Raw genomic sequence first — 22,883 nt, 5'->3', positions numbered from 1 at the left:
AAATGGCTTAAAACAGTGAGGAAAAATCATAAATCACACATGAATATTTTAGTTAAAATTGTCGTTTCTCTCAATATCGTAGGTACGATCTGTTGTCAGTGATTTTGCTGTCTTTCTCACTATTTTGTCCATGGTTTTAATTGACTATGCCATTGGGATTCCATCACCAAAACTTCAGGTTCCGAATGCTTTTAAGGTAATTTGTTGATAAATTGCACTGTCTTATTATTTTGACAAAGTAGTGTGCTAGAGTGGTTTATTATATATTTTTTTTTTATCATCAGGGAGTAGCGATACTATTCTGAATTTTTCATGTTCACCAAGTACTGTGCAACCTCTCTGATTAGTGGCCCATGTAAGTGAGCCTCTCCCATCAGGCCCCTTCAAGCTTCCTAGTGTCTTCTGTGTGAGGGCCAACCTGGCTCAAATTACCCAAATCCTAGACTACTGTAATGTTCTGGGGCTCCTTCCAGTTTCTGGGCTCATTGTATCAAATACAACCAAGTCTGTAATATCCAGATGATTTTATTATATGTAACTTCTCTTTTTGGTATCATAGGAAGTTTAGCATTTTTCTGTGCTCTTACATAGATTCATTTTAAAGGAAATCATATCCTAGTAATGTTTTTGTATGTATTCTTGTGGAGTTGAAATGTAAGTAATCCTTAGAGTTCTGACTGGTCATGCATGACTCTGTTTTTATAGCCCACCAGAGATGATCGTGGCTGGTTTATTACTCCTTTGGGGCCTAATCCTTGGTGGACAGTGATAGCTGCTGTAATTCCAGCCCTGCTTTGTACTATCCTTATCTTTATGGACCAGCAGATCACAGCTGTCATTATTAATAGAAAAGAACACAAACTAAAGGTATTCAGTCAAATAGTTATATTTTCACTGTCGTTTTCTGCTTCAGGTTATGTAATGTACCTTCATCTACTTGAGTATGTTAATTTATTATATGTTACATAGCACCCCTTTAAATTGTTATGCTTTTTCTCTGTTGGTCTGTGTAGTAGCTGTGCCCTGTGTCGGTGATTCGCTCCCTTACAGAAGTCTTTATGAATGTGATTTGGAACAGAGATTCTCAATCAAGAAAGTGCTATCCTCTGTGCTTTATTAGAAGTATGATACCCATTCACCTAAAGAAAAAAATCTGGAAGTTAATAATTTCCTTAAGTACCATAATATTAATTGCCTCTTCAGATATTGACAGTGTTGTTCTACTGGATTGGATTTTGAAAAACTATTTGGGGCTTATTTTGTAATATAAGATTTTTTTTTTTCCCCTTTTCATCCTTCTCTGTGTTTCTACCCATCCTTTTTTTTTTTTATGCCCTTCCTATCTTAAAGAAGGGAGAAGAATAAAACTGAGCTTTAGAGGCACAATGGGTTCTTAAAACAACATAGGACAACTTCCTGCTCTGTTCTCTAACACTTTAGTTGCCTACAGATGGAGAGAGAAAAAGGGACATCACCCCTCTGAAAAACTGTTGGGCAAAATCTAGAAGCAGGTTTCTGTACATGTATATGCAGCGAGTTTAGGCTTTTTTTGACATACTTTTAATAAGCAGCAATCCAATCCCAAGTTGCTTTAGCAAATGCATTTGCAACCTTCACTTTGCGCTGCCTCTTCTTGGATGATTGTGACATTTGATATGTTCTTTTTTTGCCCTCTTTGTCAGCCTGGCTCTTCATGTCAATCCATAGCATTGCATGTGGTTAACTTGACAGATGCAGGAATTTGCTGCCAAGCTTTGGAATGTGTTTTTTCAGCACTGGCATCTGGGAGTCAGATGGTCCTCCTGGCTGCCCCCTTGTCTTGCTGCGTTTTAGTTTTGCTGGGGTCTGGTGTAGCATCACCTGTTGCTATGCTTCCTTTTCTTCCCATATGTCAGGTTCCTCAGATCATGTATGAATGTGAGGAAATGCTCTCGGATTCTGTATGCATTAGCAGATACATTCCTCATAAATGTGTCAGAAGGTAAAAAAAGGTGTCTCTGTTAGGATTTAGAATTAAACTCTTTCTTTGAGTGCATTGTGCGTGTAACTAATATCTGAGTTTGACACATCTGAGTTTGTCAAGATGTGTCTTGGAGATAAGACTCAGAAGCACTTTTGGGGAGTGAGGGAAGGTTGCTAGAGTTGGTTCTTTTCGTTTTCTTTACTTTATATGAATTCCCCTTTTTAAATAATGTAAGCAAATAAGATGGCATTTTCATTTCGATATGTGGCTTACATTTTCATAAACCCAGACGCTTCCCATTTTAGAAGTAAAAGTTGTCTTCAGAAAGAAGTGATTTGTTTGCTTCCAACTCGTTTTCCCCTCTTTTTTTATACTTCCCATAGCAAATTCTGAATAGTGCACATTTCAGCTTTTGGCAGTCTCTGTAGCAAACCCTTCCAAGTTTAGTTTAGTTACTTTTTTTATGTCAAAAGGCATTTGCATGGGTTTACAGGCAAAATTATGGTTCAACATATTCACATTGTTTGCATGAACATCACTGTTCTATCAGACCATGACACTGGATTTGTTGCCATATTGCAAAATTTTGTGGAGATGATTACCTACCTGACTTTTTAAAGGAAAATAGCTTGAGCTCCTGCTTGCAGCTGCGCGGTGGTCCTGGATACTTACTAAAATTGAAAAGAAATACCCCTCTCAGCTATGGTAACAGATATCTAAACAACCAAGCTTGATGCAGATCATTGGTCATTTTCAAGTGCAGGTTGTATTTGCAGGTTTTTAAATGTATCTAATATTTGTCCAAAGAGTTTTATCCACTGCTACAAAAGCAAAGCAACATCCTCCTGTTGGTAAATTTACAGAGTATTTGACTACTACAGAAATGATCCAAACCCAAAGGTTTTGTACTGACTTCTCATATGAATGTTTATGATACTACTTTTAAGTATTGAATTAGGGAAACCAGTAAAGCAGTACCCGATGATGAATATTATTTTATAGTTTAATGTATAGCTTAATGATAATTTAATTTCTCTTAATCTGTTCTTGGATAAGATGAAAGTATGTTAGTGGAAACTTACTACTATCCCGTGCTACCATCTATAAAAACTTTCAAAGGATCGATGTGGTTTTATGGCCCTTTATAGCATAAACTGACTTTGCAAATGTTAACTTAAGAATTTTTGTGTAGGAAAGAATCAAAATACATACTTTCCGCCTCCTGTGTAAGGATGGATGGAAAGTCTATTAAGATTAGTGCAGTGGAAAAGTTGGCAGTGCAGCTGGATGGTCAGCTTACTGTTATCCACAGAAGAGATTTAGTTAAAACAGAAAATGTATGTATTTTCCATTGTATCTCTTTTATAAGCAGGAAAGGTATTTGGTGCCCATTGTAAATTGGATTTATGATGTGTACACTTAACTCATAACTGGAATGAGTCTAATAACATTAAGTATTTCTTGTGAACTAGTAGGAATTCCCCTTAGATAACCGGTTTGCCATCGCTACTGACCCAACCTGGATAACACATAGAAGAAAGCGATTTTTTCCTACAAGTCACAAATTTTTTAATTGTCTCTAACTGCTCATTAGGAATGCCTGCGAGGAGTGTTCTCCTTAATTCAGATGTCATTTTATATCTTCTTGCTGTCATTACTTTTTTTAACAGAAAGGATGTGGATACCATCTTGACCTACTCATGGTGGCAGTCATGCTTGGAGTGTGCTCTATTATGGGATTGCCGTGGTTTGTTGCAGCCACTGTCCTCTCTATTTCCCATGTGAACAGCTTAAAACTGGAATCAGAGTGCTCCGCTCCAGGGGAGCAGCCAAAATTTCTTGGAATCCGGGAGCAAAGAGTCACAGGGCTCATGATTTTTATCCTTATGGGCTCATCTGTCTTTTTGACAAGTATCCTGAAGGTAATTTGGGGAAGTAAGGAAAAGCTAAAAAATACTGCACTGCACTGAACATTTCACTGTTGTTACTGTATTATTTAACAAGTGCCCTTTCCAGGCACATTACTAACTAACATAATGTTACACAATGATAATCTAAAGTGGAATTCTAATTTTGCATAATAAAATGGCTAGGGACATCTAACATTTTTAGAACAAAAACCTTGTAATGAAAATCTGGCCTGACTGAAGTCAAAGGGAATTTTGCCACTGACCTGTAGTATATGAAGATTCACCCTTTGTCTATACTTCGGGCCTATGGCAAATTATCATGAAATAGTCTTGCTAAGTTATACCAGTAAGTAAATTTATTTAGAAAATTTAAAAACATTTTGTGATTTCTGGATAATTTAAAAATATTTTCACAGTTGCAAGAGAAGTTCTATGGTTCATTTCTTGGAAATGCTGCCTGCATACTCAACACAGTTCACCAGCATCCTGAAACTGGGTGTCTAGTTATATGCATATATAACACTATCCATATACACAATACTTACTGTTTTTGAGAATTATCTGGCCTCTGTGAAATCAGTGAGAGTTTTGCTACTGGCTTCAGTAAGACCAGTATTTAGACTTGCATGTTGTCCCAGTGAAGTCAATAAGCCTTCAGAACTTGTACTTCCCAGTAGTATTTTATTAAGTATATCATAAAACCTTCACTTTGAAAACACATAGAACATGCATTTTGTGTATTTAGTATTTAAACCAGACACTTATCTATGGAAATATTCCTTTACCTACACACTGTATACTGAGAGCCTGAACACTTAAAATAGACTCTTACAAAATCCTTCCATAAAGGTCATTCACCCATTTTTAAATGCTTACAGCACAGAACATTTCTTTTAGCAGTATGAAGTATTTTGTGTGTGTCTTGGAATGTTTTTCTGAGGATTATAACTTTACTATTCAGATGCTCTCCTGAGCAGTCTTTTAAGCAAAGAATTTAAGTATGTATCAAACACTTTCATTTTTCATATAGTTCTGTTAATTTTATTAATAGTGAATAAAGTATATTGTAATAACTGGCCATGAGAGGAAAATAAAACTATAGAGCCAAATTCTTCTTTTGCTTTATACTCTGAGAAACATTATTAATTTGTAATTGATTGACTCTGAATTTACAACTTGTCTGATTAATGCAGGCATATGGCACTTTGAATTTCAACTGTTTAGAATGTCTTTCTAGAAGCATTTGAAATTGTTAAATGGTATTTAATATGCTCTACCCTTTCTCTGCTTGTTGTGCAGTTTATTCCTATGCCAGTACTTTATGGAGTATTTCTTTACATGGGTGCTTCATCTCTAAAGGGAATTCAGGTAAAATGGATTTATGAAGAGTTTACTCAGCATTTACTGATGATGCTTTCTATAAAATGTGTAGCTATTTTTATTATAGTATTTTATTATCTTTTCTGTATAATCTTAAAGGAATGTTGCCAACCTTAAATTCTTGAAAGTGACTCACTTAAAAAGGAAAATGGATTCTCTCTAAATAGAGTATTCCCTTTAGGTAACATGCTCCAATTTTCTATTTTTTAGGTGCCGATTTTTCCGTTCTCCCTTGTTATCAAGGGATTTTTGGCTGAGCCTAAAAACTGAGTAACAGCTATCAGGATCTCTTCCCTCTCCCCTGCCTCCCTGTTCACTTGCTTGCCTGCTGCCCGTTCAGCTTCCAAGTTAGTGCCTTTGTAGTGGTACACTTGATCTTGAACTTTGCCTATATGAGGCTTTTGGCTAACTTGCCCTAAAACTAACATAGGTGAGATTTTGAAGATATTTCCTGTGCAAATAAATGCCCCAGGCAGGGAAGTGGAACTGTTGCAAGTCCCATGCTTAATTTCTGGCCTCGGGGATGAAGGGCAAGTCTAGTGGAAGGGCAGCATTCCTGCAGTGGCCTTAAGTAGGAGCCCCTGGTGGAAGCTAGGCACTCCAGCATTCAGGTCAGGGTTGGTAATGGTATCCTATTTCTCCTGGATGATGGCAGCGTTAAATGGCATGGTGTCAAATCTTTTAGCCCGTCTGACACAAACACTCACATTTTCAAGTGTGCCTTTGTTTGTTATCGAAAGTTGAGGTATTGATACACCTTCCAAGACAATTGAGAAAGAACAATCACGTGACGAAAACATGAATTATACTGTGCAAAAGGTTGTCAAATACAAAGAGCAAAGAAAATGCCTGATTGTTTCTTTCATTATATTTAAATTTTTGATTGCGAGTTAAAAATGTCTTGCTTTTTTTTTACCTCTATTATTTATAGGCAAAGCTGGCAACATCTCTTGTTTTTTGACTGGTGTTTTCTATTCAGAGACTCTTCTTTTATAACTTTGCCTAGCTCTTACCGTTTGGGTTGATATTCTAAGAAGTGTAATTTGGCTTTTACTGAGGTTTAGATAATTTCAACTTAATACGATTCAGCTGTTTCTCAGAACAAGGGTATCAGAAAGTACACTATTGAGGAGTGGTTTTAAGGCATGTTAAAATCTGGCTATCTTTACTTGGAAAAGTGATAGCATCCCTCTCCCTTTCTCCCTCCCCCAAGCTGGGACAAGGAATTGAGATTTGATAAGATGGCTTTTGTGGGAGGATGTGATTTTGCTGTTTCTGTGAAGAAGAAATCTGCTCAAATCTGGCCAAATTATAAGCCTTTAAAAAATGCAGTTTGCACATGCTCAGTAAAAATTCCTGAAACTTGAAATTCCTGAAGACTGTGTGAATATAGCATGGCTCACCCATGCAGGGAGAAATGGTGCATCACCATCATCACTGTGCCATAGCAGCTGACACAAAGTCTCGGGTCAGTATGGAGCCAAATAGGTCTGAAAAACAAGAACCTCTCATGTACGTTCCTAATGGCATGGCAGTTGCCTTTTTGGCTGGCCCTTTTTTTTTTTTATGTTCCTGGTTTTGTGAAGAAAGTGCAATAGGGAAAAGAAAATAGCCTGGGATAAAGTGTCTGGTGAAGTAAACTTGGTAGGGGGGGCGGGAGGAAAAGGAGTTTCATCCACAGGAGACAAAAGACTGAAGAGATCCCTCCATGATCAGCTTTTTGTGTGCTAAAGGAGGCAGAGCTCAGTTGTTGAAAAACAGAAGTTCAGAATGTATTAGAAAGGCGGTGTAACAGTGCACGTGCCCAATAGGATCAACCAGCTTCCATTCAGTTTGATTCACAATTGATTCACAACTACTTTGAAGTCTGGCTTTGCCTAACTTTAAGAGTTCTTGACTTCAAATCTTAGCAGTACTATTTTAAAGTAACTGTTTTCTTTGTGTATAACATATTATGCAGTTATGAGCAGGATGTTTTCCAGGAGTACGACTATACAGAATGTAATTCAGCGGAATCCAATATCTCAGCACATCTGCAATAGAAATACCTAGGGAGTCACATGTGGATTAAAATTGAAAGGAACTTAAGAAGCGTGACTAACCAAATAATTAAACTTTACTTAAATAATACGATTCTCATTCTTTCTCTGGTGGCTCAACTGGAGAGAAGATGAGTCCTTTACCACCGTTGGATTAGTATAGATTCATGGCTCATGATTGTAACTGAGGTAGTCTTTTTCTGTGCTCCTCAATTTCTGCACAGTTTTTGCCTTTAGAATAACAAGCCAGATTCTTAGGATATTCAGGGTCTCTTAGGCAGTGTGTGAATGTCAGCATAGATGATCCTACAGCTTATTTGCATGCAAACTTTTTAAAATTTCTCTTTCAGCTTTTTGACAGGATAAAGTTATTCTGGATGCCTGCAAAGCATCAGCCAGATTTTATTTATCTGAGGCATGTTCCTCTTAGAAAGGTCCATCTCTTCACTGTAATTCAGCTGAGTTGTCTTGTGCTTCTGTGGATTATAAAGGTTTCAAGAGCTGCCATTGTCTTTCCCATGATGGTACGAAATATTTTTTATTTCCTCTAAAAATCCCTTTTCTTTTCACTTGTGGATAATTATTATTGAAGAAAAAATTAATTGTGGGCAATAAATTACAATATTGCTTTGATTCAGTATTCAAGGACAAGTCATACTGTATTAAGTAAGGAAAAATTCTACATATAACGTCTACTTTGAGTCTAGGTTGCACTCTGTTTATATGTGTGGATAGCCCAACTGTGTATTCTCTTAGGGAAAATTCTTCTCCTTAAAAAAAAAAAAAATCAATTAAAATTTATTTGATGTTTTTATTTAAGGAGTAGTGCTTAATCATTTTACAGAAAGAACATTCACTCATTAAGGAAGATTGTTCATTGCACTGAGGAACTGATAGTTCTGCGTCTTGCTGGAAATAAAAGAAAAATCTATTCTGCTGCTTAAGTGATTTCTCTCTGATTATTTCACTAATTGAAAATAAAAGATACCTATTGACCTCAGTGATTGTTAAATGCTTCAAGCCATACCTCATCTGAACAAAGGAAGACCAGCTGTTAGCCTATCCAAATTAAAGGATAAAATTCTAGCTGTAAACTGTGGTCGCTTTTGAAAGTATTCCTCTACAGGCATATTTGTCTGTTTTACTTGCTTAATTTCCTACTTCTTTGAATTAATATCTTTACAGGTCCTAGCTTTGGTATTTGTCCGAAAACTCATGGATTTTTTTTTTACTAAGCGGGAGCTCAGTTGGTTAGATGATTTGATGCCCGAGAGCAAGAAAAAGAAACTGGAAGATGCTGAGAAAGAGGTGGGTCATGGTTTCAGGTTTTTTTGGTTTGTAGCACTTTATCAATTTCTCCTTCAGACATTTAGAGAAAATTCTGTAAATAAGGCATATTCCATGCAACAGGCAGAACTTGTTAACAGTGTACAAACTAATATTTTCATATTTTACATAAGTCCTTTTAAGGTTACAAATCTAATAGGCTTAGGTGGGGATTTCTATTAGATGTAGATTCTTACGCTGCCATACTGTCACATAACATAGTATCTACAGTGCTCCTGGGATTGCTCCTGAGACCCACTCAGATGATGTGCAGGGATGAACTTGTATCTGTAGGAAAGCCCTCAGATCCCTGGGGTAATTTGATGCTGCGTTGGGACTGGTCTCGTCCCTGCTGGAGATGCTGAGGAGAGCGCTGCAGAATTTAAGGGGCATGGCATGTCCCGTCCCAGCTACACCTGAGCCATACATAGGTCACACGCCATCACCCTGTGCCCTCCCCGCTCAGCAGTGTCATAACCCTGTGCAGTATCCCTATTACACTCTGGGCCAGCATTTTCCTTCTGCTATTATAGAAACAATTTACTTCCACTTTCTAATGAAAAGGTCAGTTACACTGCTTACCCCTGCCAACCAAATCCTCAGACTTTTACTTACAGCCTGTGGCACTACCAGCCAGTTGACTGTTTCAGATCTGGACTCCTCGTCTCCTTTCAAAGAATATGCATTTCAGATAATTTCTTATAAACTTGATACAGGGCAGATTCTTACACATTTCCACTCAGAATTTTCCTGTATTTTGACAGTGAAACACATATCTTTCTGACTGTAGGTTTCTAACCAGTTTTGCATCTGTTCGATAGCATTTTCATTTAGCTGCTGCTTCATGAATTGCTTGTTTGGGTATCATATAAAACTGTGGGAATATAAAGTAACTTTATGTGTAAGAGACGGAGGTCTTTGTCCTTCGTCCCTGCTATCAGCCACCTGATCAATGTCAACTGTTAGGGAACATCAGTACTGGGCCCAAATGAATGAGGGACAAGTCTCGATGGAGAAACACTAACTGCAGGAGCAGTAAGTAGAATATGTTGGTGCCAGGTTATTTTAAATGGGAGTCCTGTGTCCTGCGCCAGCACTTCTGAATAGTAGCATGGTGTGAGGCTGTGGCGGCAGTGGGAGGTGAAGGTGCAGACGATGCCACATGGTCTTGGCAGGCTGTGGTCGCTTCTAAGCAGGAGTGCTCTGGGGGCAGTTGTGCATATGACCTCTAAGATGCCCTGAAGACCTCTGCAAAAGCCCAGGACCCGTGAGACATAACCTTTTGGTGGTACAAGGGTACTGCAAAAACTAGACAATGTGAATGGATAAATCAGCAATTTATCCTTAGGGATGCCCTGAGATGTGATCTGAGACCAGTGAAATGGTGTGTGTAAGGATTCCCATTGGTAAGTCTATTTGCAGAAATAGGACATGAGCTAATAATTTGAACATGTAACTATGAAAACTAGATTTCTCTGCCCTTAGGATTCTTCCGTGACCTTTGACAACTCACTGCCTCATCTGTAACCTGGAGAACTGTAACTTTCCTTTCTTTGATACATTCAACATACTTTCATAGAATATGTTTTGGCGAAAAGGTTTTACCTAGGTGATAAACATCATGATGATTATTTACTATTTAGTATGTGCCTGTAAAACTACCAGGCTGAAATTAAAATACGTGAGTCATTGTTTTCCCCCTTGAATCGAAGCAGACCAGAGAGTTGTTTCATCACAGTATCTGTTGGCATCACAATTCAGAGTAACCAAAAGTAACCAAGGTAGCTCTCTTCTTGTGGGTCTGGTTATTGGAAAGAATTCCTTGTTATCCTTATGTTTTGGTTATATGTCACTTTCCTTCCCATGCTTGATAGGATGGCCTCAGAAAACAAAACTGGGAAAATCTACTGGTGTTACTTTATTTCATTCACTGTCTATTCTGAGAGGTTATTTTTACATATTTTGGCATTTCTAAATATTGGGAGCTATTATTAAAACTGTTCAACTGTCAAAAACTTATGAAGCTGTGAAGCCTGGAAATGACAAAATTAACTAGTAATAAAACTTCTGACATGTAGCCTAAGGAATTAATTGGAGAGTTGCTGTCACACGGCTTTTAAAAATAGAAGTATTCTACCCACAACAATATTCAGAAATATAGTTGACAAGATCTGAAACTTACTTGATTGGATCCTGATTTCATCACTTAAGTTGTTTTTATATTTTTAGGCCATGTTTTCCCAAGGCTTTGTACATTTATAGTGGATATTATGTATGCCTTCTTCTCACAGACCTCCTTTGGAAGCCACTTTGATGTTAATCAAAAGTCTTTCTGAGACAGGAATGAACAAAGTGACTTCTCCCATTTGGAGAAAAAAATGTGACTTTTAAAATAGTTGTAATAGTAAAACATAGAAGAAACAAATTTCTGTGCAGAGAGGACTTAAATTCTACTATTTTGGAAAATTGTACTGGCTCTTCCAGCTAATACCAACTTATCAATGTGTGCGATGCATGTGGGGTTTTGGGTGATCTGCCAGAAAATGGTATGCTCTTTTTGGGAGAGCCAGCTCACACTTTCAAACAGGCACTAGGGTAAACTGTTACAAAGCCATCTAATAAAGGGAAGAAAGATGTGGAGGTCTCTGGGTGTCTTATGCTCATACACACACAGTGCAACAGTTTAAGGCAGGATTTGATGGTTACATTCATGTGAAGGCACGTTAACCCCCCTGGCTGTGGTTTTCCTGACCTAACAGGGGTGTGAGCCTTGAGAATCCTCCTGTGGAGCCTTGAGCTGTCTGAAAGACAGAGACTTGTTTTCCTTTGTTCTTGCAGGCAGGACATGGTGCTTGAGGGGTGTTGTTTTGTTCTCCCCTCCCCCTAAGATAGATTTTCTAAATTTGTAAATATTTGACAAAAAGATTTTCTGTAGATATGTCTCCTAGTTTTCTTCACTTCCTGTTACTCACAGAAGTTTTTTCCCTGTTCAAGTGAAAACTAATTTTGGTGTCTTGTTTCACTACCTTTCACTGCAATAAAACTTTATCAGTATTAAAACTGTGTGTGCAAACTTAAATTTGGCTTCCCTAATTTTTGCATGTTAACATTGCAATGTATATATCCTGTTATGCATGATACTTAAAATTCACCATACAGTTGCTCACTCAGTGTTACTGATTTTTCTCTTTATTGTTACAAAAGTGTCTCCTCTATTTGGCATTGAAAAATAACATTAAGTGAAAATACATCTTTTAAAAAAGAGGGTTTTAAATGTCAAATATTTAAATGAAAAGAGTTGAAAAGTATCTTACTTTAAGAACTTCAGCTATATACTTAATATTAAAGAAAAGGGGAAAAAGGATTAAAGTGTATAAATTTCACTTTTCACAACATCATATCCTGTCTCACATCTAAATTCCTTCCTTCTAGGAAGAGCAAAGTATGTTAGCAATGGAAGAGGAAGGGACTGTTCAGTTACCACTAGAAGGACATTACAGGTAAAATATACCTTTCCTCTTTTAGGTGAGTTGCAATTAAACAAATAAAATAAACATGCCACAGTATTTATTCTTAATGCTTACTGAATGTCAGGAGGATGTTTGTCTGGTGATAAAGTACAGGTGAACTGAACCATATACTGCAGCATTTAACAAGCTCATCCCTTTTCTAGTCTTTCCACATGATCTCACAGTCCCTAGGAGAAGGACACACTGGTTGAAGTTTTCCCTTGGGCAGGACTGCAGGATCAGGCCATTTATAATGAACCTTGGCTTCTGACATGCACAGTACAAAAGGAAGATGTAAAACAGGTCAAACCCCTCATCCTGATGCTAGCAGGGAGCCAGGAAAGGTTTTGAACACACCCCAGAAAAACTAGGTTCTTACAGTATTACATCTTAAAACATTCTAATTAAGATCCTATCTATGTGAGATAACAAGTGAATCAAGAGCTGTGCAGGGTAGATAAGGCATAATGCAGGGTTGACACAACTGAAGCATTAAAACCTGTTAGAGATAGAAATAATACACGTAGCCAGCCCATAAGGACTTTCATTTAGAGTTTTCAGAAAATTCTTAATAAAGATTTGAAATATCTGCTGATAGTAACTTGTGCATTAATGTTGAGTTCATAGGAACACTATCTCAGAATAGCCTTCTCTTATATTTTAACACAAAGTTACCCTAATGTCTCCTAAGGCAAATAACCATCTGTGTCTCTGAAAAGTCCCAGCCTATTTCTTACTTTTGATTCATCACACTTCTAATGGTCTGGGTTTTTTCTTCTTTTGTCCATACCTTTTTGTTCTATTTTATATTAGCAATACTGAGCTTAATTTATCTTGAGGTGTGATCTATATTGATCTATAGTGTGTTTACTTAGGTAGCGTTGCCTGGATAATATCTGACTTTCTGTACTGTAAGGGTTAGAGTCCTACAGCTAAAAAGAAGAATCAAGACATTGGTTGATAAAGTGGTTCCCCAAACACTGTGAAAACAAGTTTACTGAGGGCTTACTGAATGTCAAGCCATATGTAAACCATGAGGTCAGGAATAATATACAGGCAGGTCCTTAAAACATTTAAGACTTTATTATTCTTAAGTGTATAAATACATATTTGGAGCAGTCCAGGTAAAGCTAAGGGCGTAAAGGCTACGAAGTGCTGCTTAAAGCTACTGATTAGCTTGTTTAATTGGGGCATTTTTATTAGATCTCTTAAATCTTTGCCTTTGTCAAGGTTTTTGATTGCTTTTAAAATTGTTTTAAAAGCAGGTGGAGTTTCAGAGCATAAGTACTTTGAGAACTCTTAGGATTCTTAGGCATGCTGTGAAATCTTGGGCAATATTTAATTTCACAGTTCCTCATTTTTCTCTATTAGTTGGAAGTGAAACAATATATTTTATTGATATTACTGTGATTAATTGCTGTTGGAGGAGGAAAATGCTAAAAAAGTGCTAAGATGTTTTAAGAGAATACTTAAGTCATCGTTCAGGATTTTTGAAGTTTAACATAATTTTTAACTTACATTGCACTTATTTATTGTCATCACTATCAGTTTTTAAGGACTTCTGTAGAGTTAATAAGTAACAAAGACTGATTGCTCATTGTTTTATTGTGTATTTACTTTTATTCTTGCCTAGAGATGACCCATCTGTGATAAACATTTCTGATGAAATGGCAAAAACTGCTGTGTGGAAGACATTGTTGATATCCTCGGAGAATGCAAAAGATAAGGAGTCAAGCTTTCCTTCTAAAAGGTTTTAATTTTTTTTACTACATTATACCTTATATATTGGTGTCAAACCAATATTAGAATATTTTGCCAGGTATTAGAAAGATTTCTAGCACCTTGCAGGGTTATTTCTTGAGGTTTCCTGTTATTTACGTCCAGTCATAATATTCTGAGCTCAAAGCACAAATTCACTATGTACCTTTATTAAAAAAAAAAATGCCACAAATATTTGCATGCTACTTAGTTATGCTACAGTGGAAAATGAAGTTGAGCATGCCTGATGCTTGTGTAATGAACCACCAACCTACACCTGGATATTGCACAACAGCTGTTGTGTTTGTTCTGCTTGCTTTTGTTCTTTCCTCTTGAAAAAGAAGTGGTCATCACTGCCCTGGAAATATCTATATGAAAAGCCCAGTACTCTGAATGTGATCTACTAATATTTGGAGTGAAAATAATTTTAAGATTGCATCACTTCTTTTCATTTTTCTGCCTACTTCACTTGTACTCAAAACAGTTAAATACTTTTAAATTTTAGTCCAGACAAATGTAAAATGAAGCAACGGTGTTTTATCTGTGCTACAGAGTTATTATGGGAATAAGAAAATACTAAATACAAGCACAGTGTGATTGTAAGAGAGATTTTCCTGTTTCCACAAATTTTAAATTTAACTATTTTCTACTTAATTGTTTTATATCACGTTTTTGTCATAAGCTCCCCTTCCTAATCACTCTAGAAGCTGATTCCCCAAAGGTAAGACCCTGTCCCCCAACCTTTTCCTTGATTGTATCTTCCAATTCAAAGTGGTGTCACCTAGGAACACAAATGACTTGACTTTGTGTAATTTTTGGGGAGACAGAATGAAAAGAAATTTCAAATAGGAATGTAAAATGTCTTCATCAAAGTCCTTAATATTAAAATTTGAAATTTATTATTAAAATTAGAAACTGTGGATGTAGTATATGTAAATGTTAAATTGAATTTATTTCTAGATTTTTTCATTAATTCTTTGACTTTTTTAAAATATAAAATTATATTCTGCCCATTTCTAAATCTAGTTTTCAAAACAAGTTCCATGTTTGAAACAGCTGGTCATTGTTTTATGGTGAAAAGATGCAGTAAGAGAAAAAATTTTGTAGTGAAATACGTTTTTTAAATTTTGTCACCCCAAAATTGCATGCTGCCTTTCAGTATTGTTCCTTTCCCTAAACAGCATAAACAAGATGAACAGTTGATGACCACAGAATCTTCATTTCAGACACGCATGGAGCAGCCCACTAATGTGATCATTTTAATGCTAGTTCACTGACAGTCAAAATAGCAGGGTAGTTCTGATTTGCCTTCCACCCTACACATGGGCTGAAAAAGGATCCTGTCACAGTGAAATCAGTGCGGTGCATGAGAGAAGGATGTACAGTAGGGTTTTCTTACCTTATGTGCCTCTGCTGTCCAGGCTGTGAAAGCCTGGAGAAAGAGAAGAAACTGATGTGGTACATTCACAGCCACTGGGTATGCAGTAGTTGTAATTTTTCTGGTGGATGTTGCTTTCTTTGATGGTATGATAGATTATGTAATCGTGTACTGTTTTTACCTGAAATTTTCAAAGATCCTTTGAGCAAAGAGCATCCACATAGACTATGGCTCAGATGACTTTGGTAAAAGATGATTTGGCCTTTCCACTGCAGTAAAACAGAAACTCATTTTCCAATGAGCTCATTTTCCATCTGTTCTTTTATCTTTGCTCATGAAAACAAAGACTCAGGTGAAAAGGAACTAAGGGATCACAGGTTTTACGGTTTTAGGTATGAGTGTCCTGTTGTAAAGGAACAACCTCTTAGAAATGTGCTCCAGCTTGTCTCGGATTCCCAGACAGAAGTAGATTCAAAGAACTGTAAACCTGGAAGGCTTGCATTCTGATAAGCAAAACCATAGACAACATTAATCTTAAATCATATTAGAGACAGAGCTAAAGAAACATTATATTCCTAAATGCATGTATCATTACATGAAGATATAGTTAATTCCTAGGTAAGTACTGAGAAAAAAGAAAGCTTGGAATGGTAGCAGTCATAGGGATAATTTTTGCAAATGATCAAGATTACCAATATTACATTACACGGTTCCCTTCAGTGAAGGGTATCTTACTGTAGGGGGAAAAAAAATCATGTTGTTTTGAAATTAATTTTACTGATGCCTTTTGAAGTTCAACTACTGAAGTGTTTAGTACTCCTTTTCCTGTTGTCAGGTCTACTTTCTTATGCTAATATCCCAAAATATTATTAAATGGGGATAATTAAATTATGATACTGTAGTATGATTTCATGTAATGCCTTTTATGTAAGGCATTGATCAATTAACAACATAGGGTGATTTCTGGAATACATAAAATCTGGAAGTTCTTCGTACTAATTAAACACTGAGTTGACTTGGCCAGTGAAAGACTGGCCAATAATAAACTAAGATTATCTCCAAAGAGAGATTTTAGGCAGGAAGGGTTTATACAAACGACTTTTCAGCCTGATGCATGGATATCTGTCATAAGCTCTGCCCTGCCCCTGGCTCTGTGAAGTAGTAGAGTGTGTGACAGTTCTTAACATCCCAGACTCATAACAGTATTTAAGTGTCTAAAGAGAGGACTTCAATGAGATTTACTTAGTCAACTGTTGCCTAACCATAGAGGCACCTGAACTTTACAATTTTCCAACCTTAATTTTTCATTATTAAAATTCCTAGGGACCTAAAGGTCTGCTTTTGAGCCTGTGTTGGTAGAACTGAACACCAAGGCACTTATATGAAACATAGCCCTCTTTGGTACATGTAATTAAATATTCCTTTGTCTTTGCTTATAATAGGAAGCCCTTCAGATCGCAATTTCAAAACATACGCAGAAGACCTGACCATGTATAGAAGGTGGTCAGTCCTAGTTGGTCTTTTAAAGTATTGGAGAAAGAGGCATCCATCACTTTGTAGATGGTATGAGTTCCCTTCTCTACCTGAAGATATGCAAATCCTGCATCCCAAACCTACCTTCTCAGGCTTGTTAGACTACTCCCTTGGTAGGGAGGAAGAGAGCTCCAAGTCCCTTACAGATCCACCAGTTACGTGTTTTACTGGTAAAAGACTGGACTTGGCCTTTTTTTTTTTTTCCCCCCCCTCCAAATTTCTCAAGGCATTAAAGCCCACATCTGCAGGAGATGCTCAGAGATGTGAATCCTAAATAGAAGGAAGACTTTCCTGGTATCACAGAGGCACCTAAAACGTGGAAATATTATAGACTGTAAGGCACACAACACATCCTCAGTGTTTGCTTTTACTAAGCACAGGTAACTCTCTGCCTGCAGTACTGCTGCACTTTAAATTCACCCCCCAGGAATTTGTTTGCATACCCTTTGCGTGCAGAAAGTGTAACACACCCAATTCTATCACTGTTCTACAGAAGGTGACAGATTTGGCAGTTGAAGTGGCAGAAGTTGGTATTCTTTAGCTATTTCCATTAACACCTCTGGAAGCTGCCATAGGCATAGAAGTAAGCTTTGGCTGAACTGAACTGTATCCTTAAAGCAATTTTTATGTGAAGAAAAATGTCAGATGATTGTAAAATTGTGCATGAATCACCTTAAGAATTTGAGAATTGATCTTGCTTTCTTTAAGCCTTGTGTAACTCAGCCTATTTCTCATTCATTCTAGTTAAGGAATTATTCCCATGAAACCTGGTAGGTTATGTGCTTGGTTTGTTCTCAGAACCATCTTTTTTTTAGATACCCTGCCGCTCATTGTTGAAGGCTTGATTTGCCTGTGTTGTGGAAGACTCTTTGCATTTTCGTAGTGTGATTGAAACTCATTGCAAGAACATGACTTCTTTTTATTTATTTACGCTGTTGTAAATTAGGACCTTCTTCACAAAAAAAAAACCTGCTTTGCACATACATTGCTCTCTGTAGGCTAATCAACAGTGTTTTAACTGGAAAAAAGCTGAATCCAAATTTGAACTCTGCTTTAGAGTTCTTAGTGATAAGGCTTTTGTATGATCTTTCAGGCTTTTTTTTTTTTTTTTAAAGTTATTTCCTTATAATGTATACATGAGGAAGTATGTATTAAGCTCTAAATGGGGAATATTGTCACTCCCCACCCCGCCAGCCTTCTCCTGCTCTCCCCAGTCAAGACTGAAAGCCAAATATTACAGTTGGAAATTGGCTTGCACTGCTCTAGTTCGGAAACATTCCTCCTAAGTGTACATTGAGCAACAGAATACATTTTAAAGACAAGAAATACTTATTTTGACCTCTTGTTTGTGCCATTTAATAAAATGTGTATTGTCCGAGAACTGTACCATTACCATTATTTAATCAATTAACAGTTGTATTTGCCAAAAAAAAGGGGGGGGGGGAGAGAGAAAAAAAAGTGGCTATCTTTGCTTGCATGCTGGCTGACTTGTCTGTCTGTACATCTTAAGTAAGTTCTCTATATCTACCTCGTCACTAAAATGCTGGCTGATGTCTTCTGCACCATTCCGCACAGAAACTTTCACTTGCTTCCCAGTTTGTGCTATGCAGCATGAAAAATTAATTAAAATATCAGTGCAATGTTGGTTTTCGGGTAGATCATTAATATATATGATAGTGCTGCTTTAACTCTTTTTTTTCCTTCTTTTCCTAGTGCTGAAATCAGAAAAGAGAAGAAGGCTGACTCAGGGAAAGGTGTTGACCGGGAGACTTGTCTATGACTCATTCTTCAATTAATTTTTTTACAAACAAATGAAAGGAGTGCCAGAACCACTAAATATAAATGATTTGACCTTGTAACTTTTGTCTTTCATCTCAAACTAGCACAGGTAATGTAGTGCAATATTTGTTTCATTTCACCTTGTCTACATGTCTACATTGTCTAGTATCTGTGTAAAAGTCTGCAGTAGCCAATGCAAAAAATCATGTTCTTTGCTGATATTGGCCATTTATCAGTATTCGTATCATAAATCTAACAAGCAAAGTTTCTTTCAAATTCAACTTTCCTGTTAATAGGTTTGTACTGTATTTTGCTACTTTTTCTGTGTGAGAATACTTAATAATCTTCATTCAAGATGAACTTGGAAACACTTGTTCCAAATTTTTTTTTTTTTTTTTTTTTTTTTTCCCAAATCACCTAACTTGAGTAAATGATTTCAGGAGACCCAAACCGACAAGCAAACATTAAAGAAGTTTTTAAAGTAACAACTGATCTGACCCTGTGAACAAACTAACAAGGATAATCCTTTCCTCCTCAAGCTGTCCTTTTGAAGCCATGGATTACTCTTGCAATGAGGATTGCAGGGTCAGATTCTGTATTTGTGAAGTTTTCCTTGATTTAATACAGTGTATTTAATATTCAAATTTGTATGTAACTGGAACATAGTCATATATATATAAAAAATATATATTAAAAAATATATATTAAAACATTCTCTCACCTTAGTTGAAAAACACCACCACATCCTTTGATGTGAAACATGGGTACAGTATTTCTTAAAATGCAATCTGTGATTACAGTATCTTGTATTGTATGAATGTTGCCGTGGTAATCAATCCATTATTTTATAATAGGGAAAATTTTGTACACACAAATTATACCCCACATGCAGTTTTATCACCTGCCCAATGATTTTCCTCTTTATTGCCTAAAATACAGTCACATAAAGGGCATATTTATATTGTCCTCTCTCTACTAACAACTGTAAACCTCTTAATTTCAGAGATTAATTCTGTATAATACTTAAATGGGTATCCTACTGTTGGTTTTGTTACAGCTTTTCACTATTCCATCAAGTACATATTGATTAAAAGATAAAAACAACATTGCAAAGTAAAATGTGGCTTTAAAGCCATTACAAAGACATTTTTCATAATGGATTTTGTTACTGCCTGATCCTTCAAGCTGTTCTTTTGTGTAAAACAAGGACTGCGAGATTAGGTATTGAATTAAGAGATGTGGAGCAAAAGTTTTATTGTGTTATTAGGAATTCACTGATTTTTAAATTTTTTTAAGATAAATTTTTAAATGAGTAAATGAAAGCTAACTGTCACTATTACGCTATTACTTTGAATCCTACAAATAAGAATTACAGTCTTGTAACCTTTATAACAACTCATCTACAGGGCTCTAACATTCCCCAGCTTTCCAAAATAGGATAATCTTTCCATAGACTTCATGTGAACAACTTTTCATATCCAGCACATTTAAAGTATTCCTTCTAATGTTCTTGTGCATGTGAGTGTGTATGTTTTACTACTTTAGCCATAAATGATAATTGCATTTTGCTGCAAACTAATAGGGTCACTGTTCTAAATTTGACCTAGCATTATCAAAGCCCATTAAAGGCCATTTTTATGGAGGGGAAAAAAAAAAAAAATCTAATGGACACAAAGAAGGATTTACATTTAATTCAATGTTTGTATTTGTAAATTTAGGAAAAAAATGCTGATGCATTAAGGTTAAATGCTTTGTTTTGTGTACTTGATGATAAATTGTAAGATTCCAATTGTTTTAAGATTAGTATAGAAGTTCAATACTGGTTTGTCCCGAAAGCAGCCTGGTGGTGTTTTAATATGTTGCTGACTTTGTTACAGATAATGTATACAATCAAAATGTATTAGTTTCACTTGACCAACTCTTAGAATATTAAGAAATCAGTGTATTCAATGGCATTCTGTATTTCTGTTCAGTATTTCAGAGTGGTTTTATTTTAAAACAGTCACTCTGTTCTTGTGTGAATGTAAATGCTATTCCAATGTTAATCTTAACATTCTGAAATCACACACAATATAAAGCAAATGTAGTGCTATATTTACTTCTAATTTCATATTCCTGGTCAAAATTATTCAATTTCTTGGATGTAATTTATTACAAAAGTTTATGTGTACATGTGAATAGACTATTGTGTTTTTCACAATTAAGAAATGTTATGTGAAAATAAATATTTATCCTAACTAATTTTCAATTTTATTTTTACACTGCAAAACCCAGAACAAGTATGCAGTATGGTACAGTATTTTAAATGTCTACCTGATACTTGAATCGTAGAGCCCAGTCCTGCTCGATTTCCAAGTGGAATCTCATTGAATCATGCAATGCTCTCGGTGTTGGCTTGCTGTGTGTAGTTGATGGTGGTGTACTTGGTCTGACTCTAACAGTAAGTAAGTGTGCCATCAAGGATGGCACGTAACTGACCTACTGCAGGAAGAGAGTGGGAATTAAATTCTGATTTACTGGTCACGAGTTGGTTCCCCTTACTCCTGGGAGAGATGATGTGGACCAGGCAGCAGTAGCTGGGTCTTTTTACAGATCAATAGGTAAGGTCATACAATTAAAATTCCTCCATACTACAGTATTTAAAGTGTCTAATAGTTGAACAGCAGCTTAGCCTACTGCCTATTGTGGGAACTTCTGCTATTCTCAGGACCCTAAATTTCTGCTACTGAAAAACTTTTAGGCCTTAAAGCCTAGTACTACTGCCAAAACCCAGTACTTGAAGTTTGACTCCATCTTATTAAATCCCTTTGAGCTTCTTCACCTATTTTTAAACCAAAGACTGGAAGCCTCCCAGCCTCAGAACGATAATAGTCACACCTCAGGCTTCAGCTGCTTCTGTTAGGATTTTACACAAAGTGTATTGTACAACAAACTTAAGTATCCATTTCACATGGAAAAAATACAGAGAAAAAAAGGTAATTGGTAGGCGCCTAGCTAACTCTAGCATGTGGCACTACCGGTTCCTAGTGCTGGCTTTGTACATTAATGAAATGAGCTGGCTTTCTTCTGTGGCCTCAGTTTTAGGTATTTACCTGTGCTTATGCATTTCAAGTAAGTTGTCGGTTCTGTGAGGCAGCTCTATTGTCCTATTGTCTGCATTATTTTTGGAGCTGAGGGAGGTCTACCAGAGAGAAAATTGGGACACTATATTGATGTTTATTAGGACACTTACTATAGCAATAAAACATTTTTTTGTTAAAAGTTACATCATGCTTTATTAGCAGTATATCTTAGAAGTTGCCTTTCAGACAAGAAGTATAAGATAATTAGCACTGTACTTTGTTATGCCTCACAGATAAGACAGTTAAAACAGGACTATGTCTTGAGAGTACAAGAGTTTCCCAGTGAGATGCTCGCATCAGTAAGGTAGGTCAGATACAAAGAACTGCATCTTTACCTAATGAAAGACTTACCCAGACCATATAATTTTTCATTTTATTTAAAAGGTTTCTTTTTAATGCTGCTCTGATTACTCTAAGGGAACACTTGCAGTTCTTTAATAAGTATGAGTCTAGTTAATGTAGTTTTTGGATTAGAGAAATACTTTGTTTATATGATAGTGTGAGTGATAACATTTAAAATAAAAAAACAACTATGTGCCCCTTGCATACACAAGCCATCCAGAAATTCACAATGATCATCTTTTTTATAACTTACCTGCATTGCTGTGATCTACCTTTATACTGATTTATGTTTCTTTCTCTGGAGTCAAAAGAATCAGAGATGTGGATACTAAAACCTCTTGGAAACAACGGACAGCCTGTATCCTATAGAACTTTAACAGTGGTGCCAGTCTACATTAGAACCACTAATAAATTGAGCCCAAGATTGTATTTGTAATACCCATCTCCAGTTTGTTTCCCAAAAACCCCTTATTTTGTGAGTCAAGGAGTTTTTGGTTTGTTTGTGAAACCAAAATCTTACTTTTCCCCTCAGGCCTGCTTCTCTTTCTCATTTAAGAACTAGCTGCACAAACTGTCTTGACGTTCTCCCTCATCTCTCCCATGCTTTTTGTGTCTGTATGAGTACTTTTACATTACACCTAATGTCACTAATAACCCACAATACATACATAATCACATGCTGGTGCCTAATATCAAGAAGCTAAGCGTTAGACAATCATGTCATGTCACACTCTATTACATGATACCATTAAACAAAAGCAGAAATTTCACTGTAAGAAAGACTCTCAAATTAACGGAGTTCATTTCTTGAGCAACATTTTCAATGATACAGACTACACCTCCG

At 36.4% G+C, this 22,883-nt stretch overlaps 1 protein-coding gene across 8 annotated transcripts in view; it reads left to right on the top strand.

The window, feature by feature from the left end:
* Positions 1–20,669, top strand: part of SLC4A10 (solute carrier family 4 member 10) — a 165,418-nt gene extending 144,749 nt beyond the window's left edge. For 3 of the 8 annotated variants that reach the window (XR_012995707.1, XR_012995706.1, XR_012995704.1), the window contains exons 17-27: positions 83–196; positions 706–867; positions 3,634–3,885; positions 5,173–5,241; positions 7,643–7,816; positions 8,478–8,600; positions 12,051–12,118; positions 13,761–13,877; positions 14,568–14,606; positions 17,541–17,566; positions 18,510–20,669. Coding sequence is in view for 3 of the 8 variants with exons in the window: in XM_076342761.1 (XP_076198876.1) it covers positions 83–196; positions 706–867; positions 3,634–3,885; positions 5,173–5,241; positions 7,643–7,816; positions 8,478–8,600; positions 12,051–12,118; positions 13,761–13,877; positions 18,510–18,576 (1,146 nt within the window). In the remaining 5 variants the exon portion in view is untranslated. The remainder of the gene's footprint in view (positions 1–82; positions 197–705; positions 868–3,633; positions 3,886–5,172; positions 5,242–7,642; positions 7,817–8,477; positions 8,601–12,050; positions 12,119–13,760; positions 13,878–14,567; positions 14,607–17,540; positions 17,567–18,509) is intronic. The other 5 variants (XM_076342761.1, XM_076342760.1, XR_012995705.1 and 2 more) reach the window with 4 other exon arrangements.
* The last annotated feature ends 2,214 nt before the right edge of the window (positions 20,670–22,883 follow it).

The sequence above is a fragment of the Aptenodytes patagonicus genome, chromosome 6 (genome assembly GCF_965638725.1).
Source record: "Aptenodytes patagonicus chromosome 6, bAptPat1.pri.cur, whole genome shotgun sequence".
NCBI classification, from domain to species: Eukaryota; Metazoa; Chordata; class Aves; order Sphenisciformes; family Spheniscidae; genus Aptenodytes; species Aptenodytes patagonicus.
The sequence above is the reverse complement of the archived record's forward strand: the minus strand, read 5'-3'. Positions and strand labels throughout refer to the sequence as shown.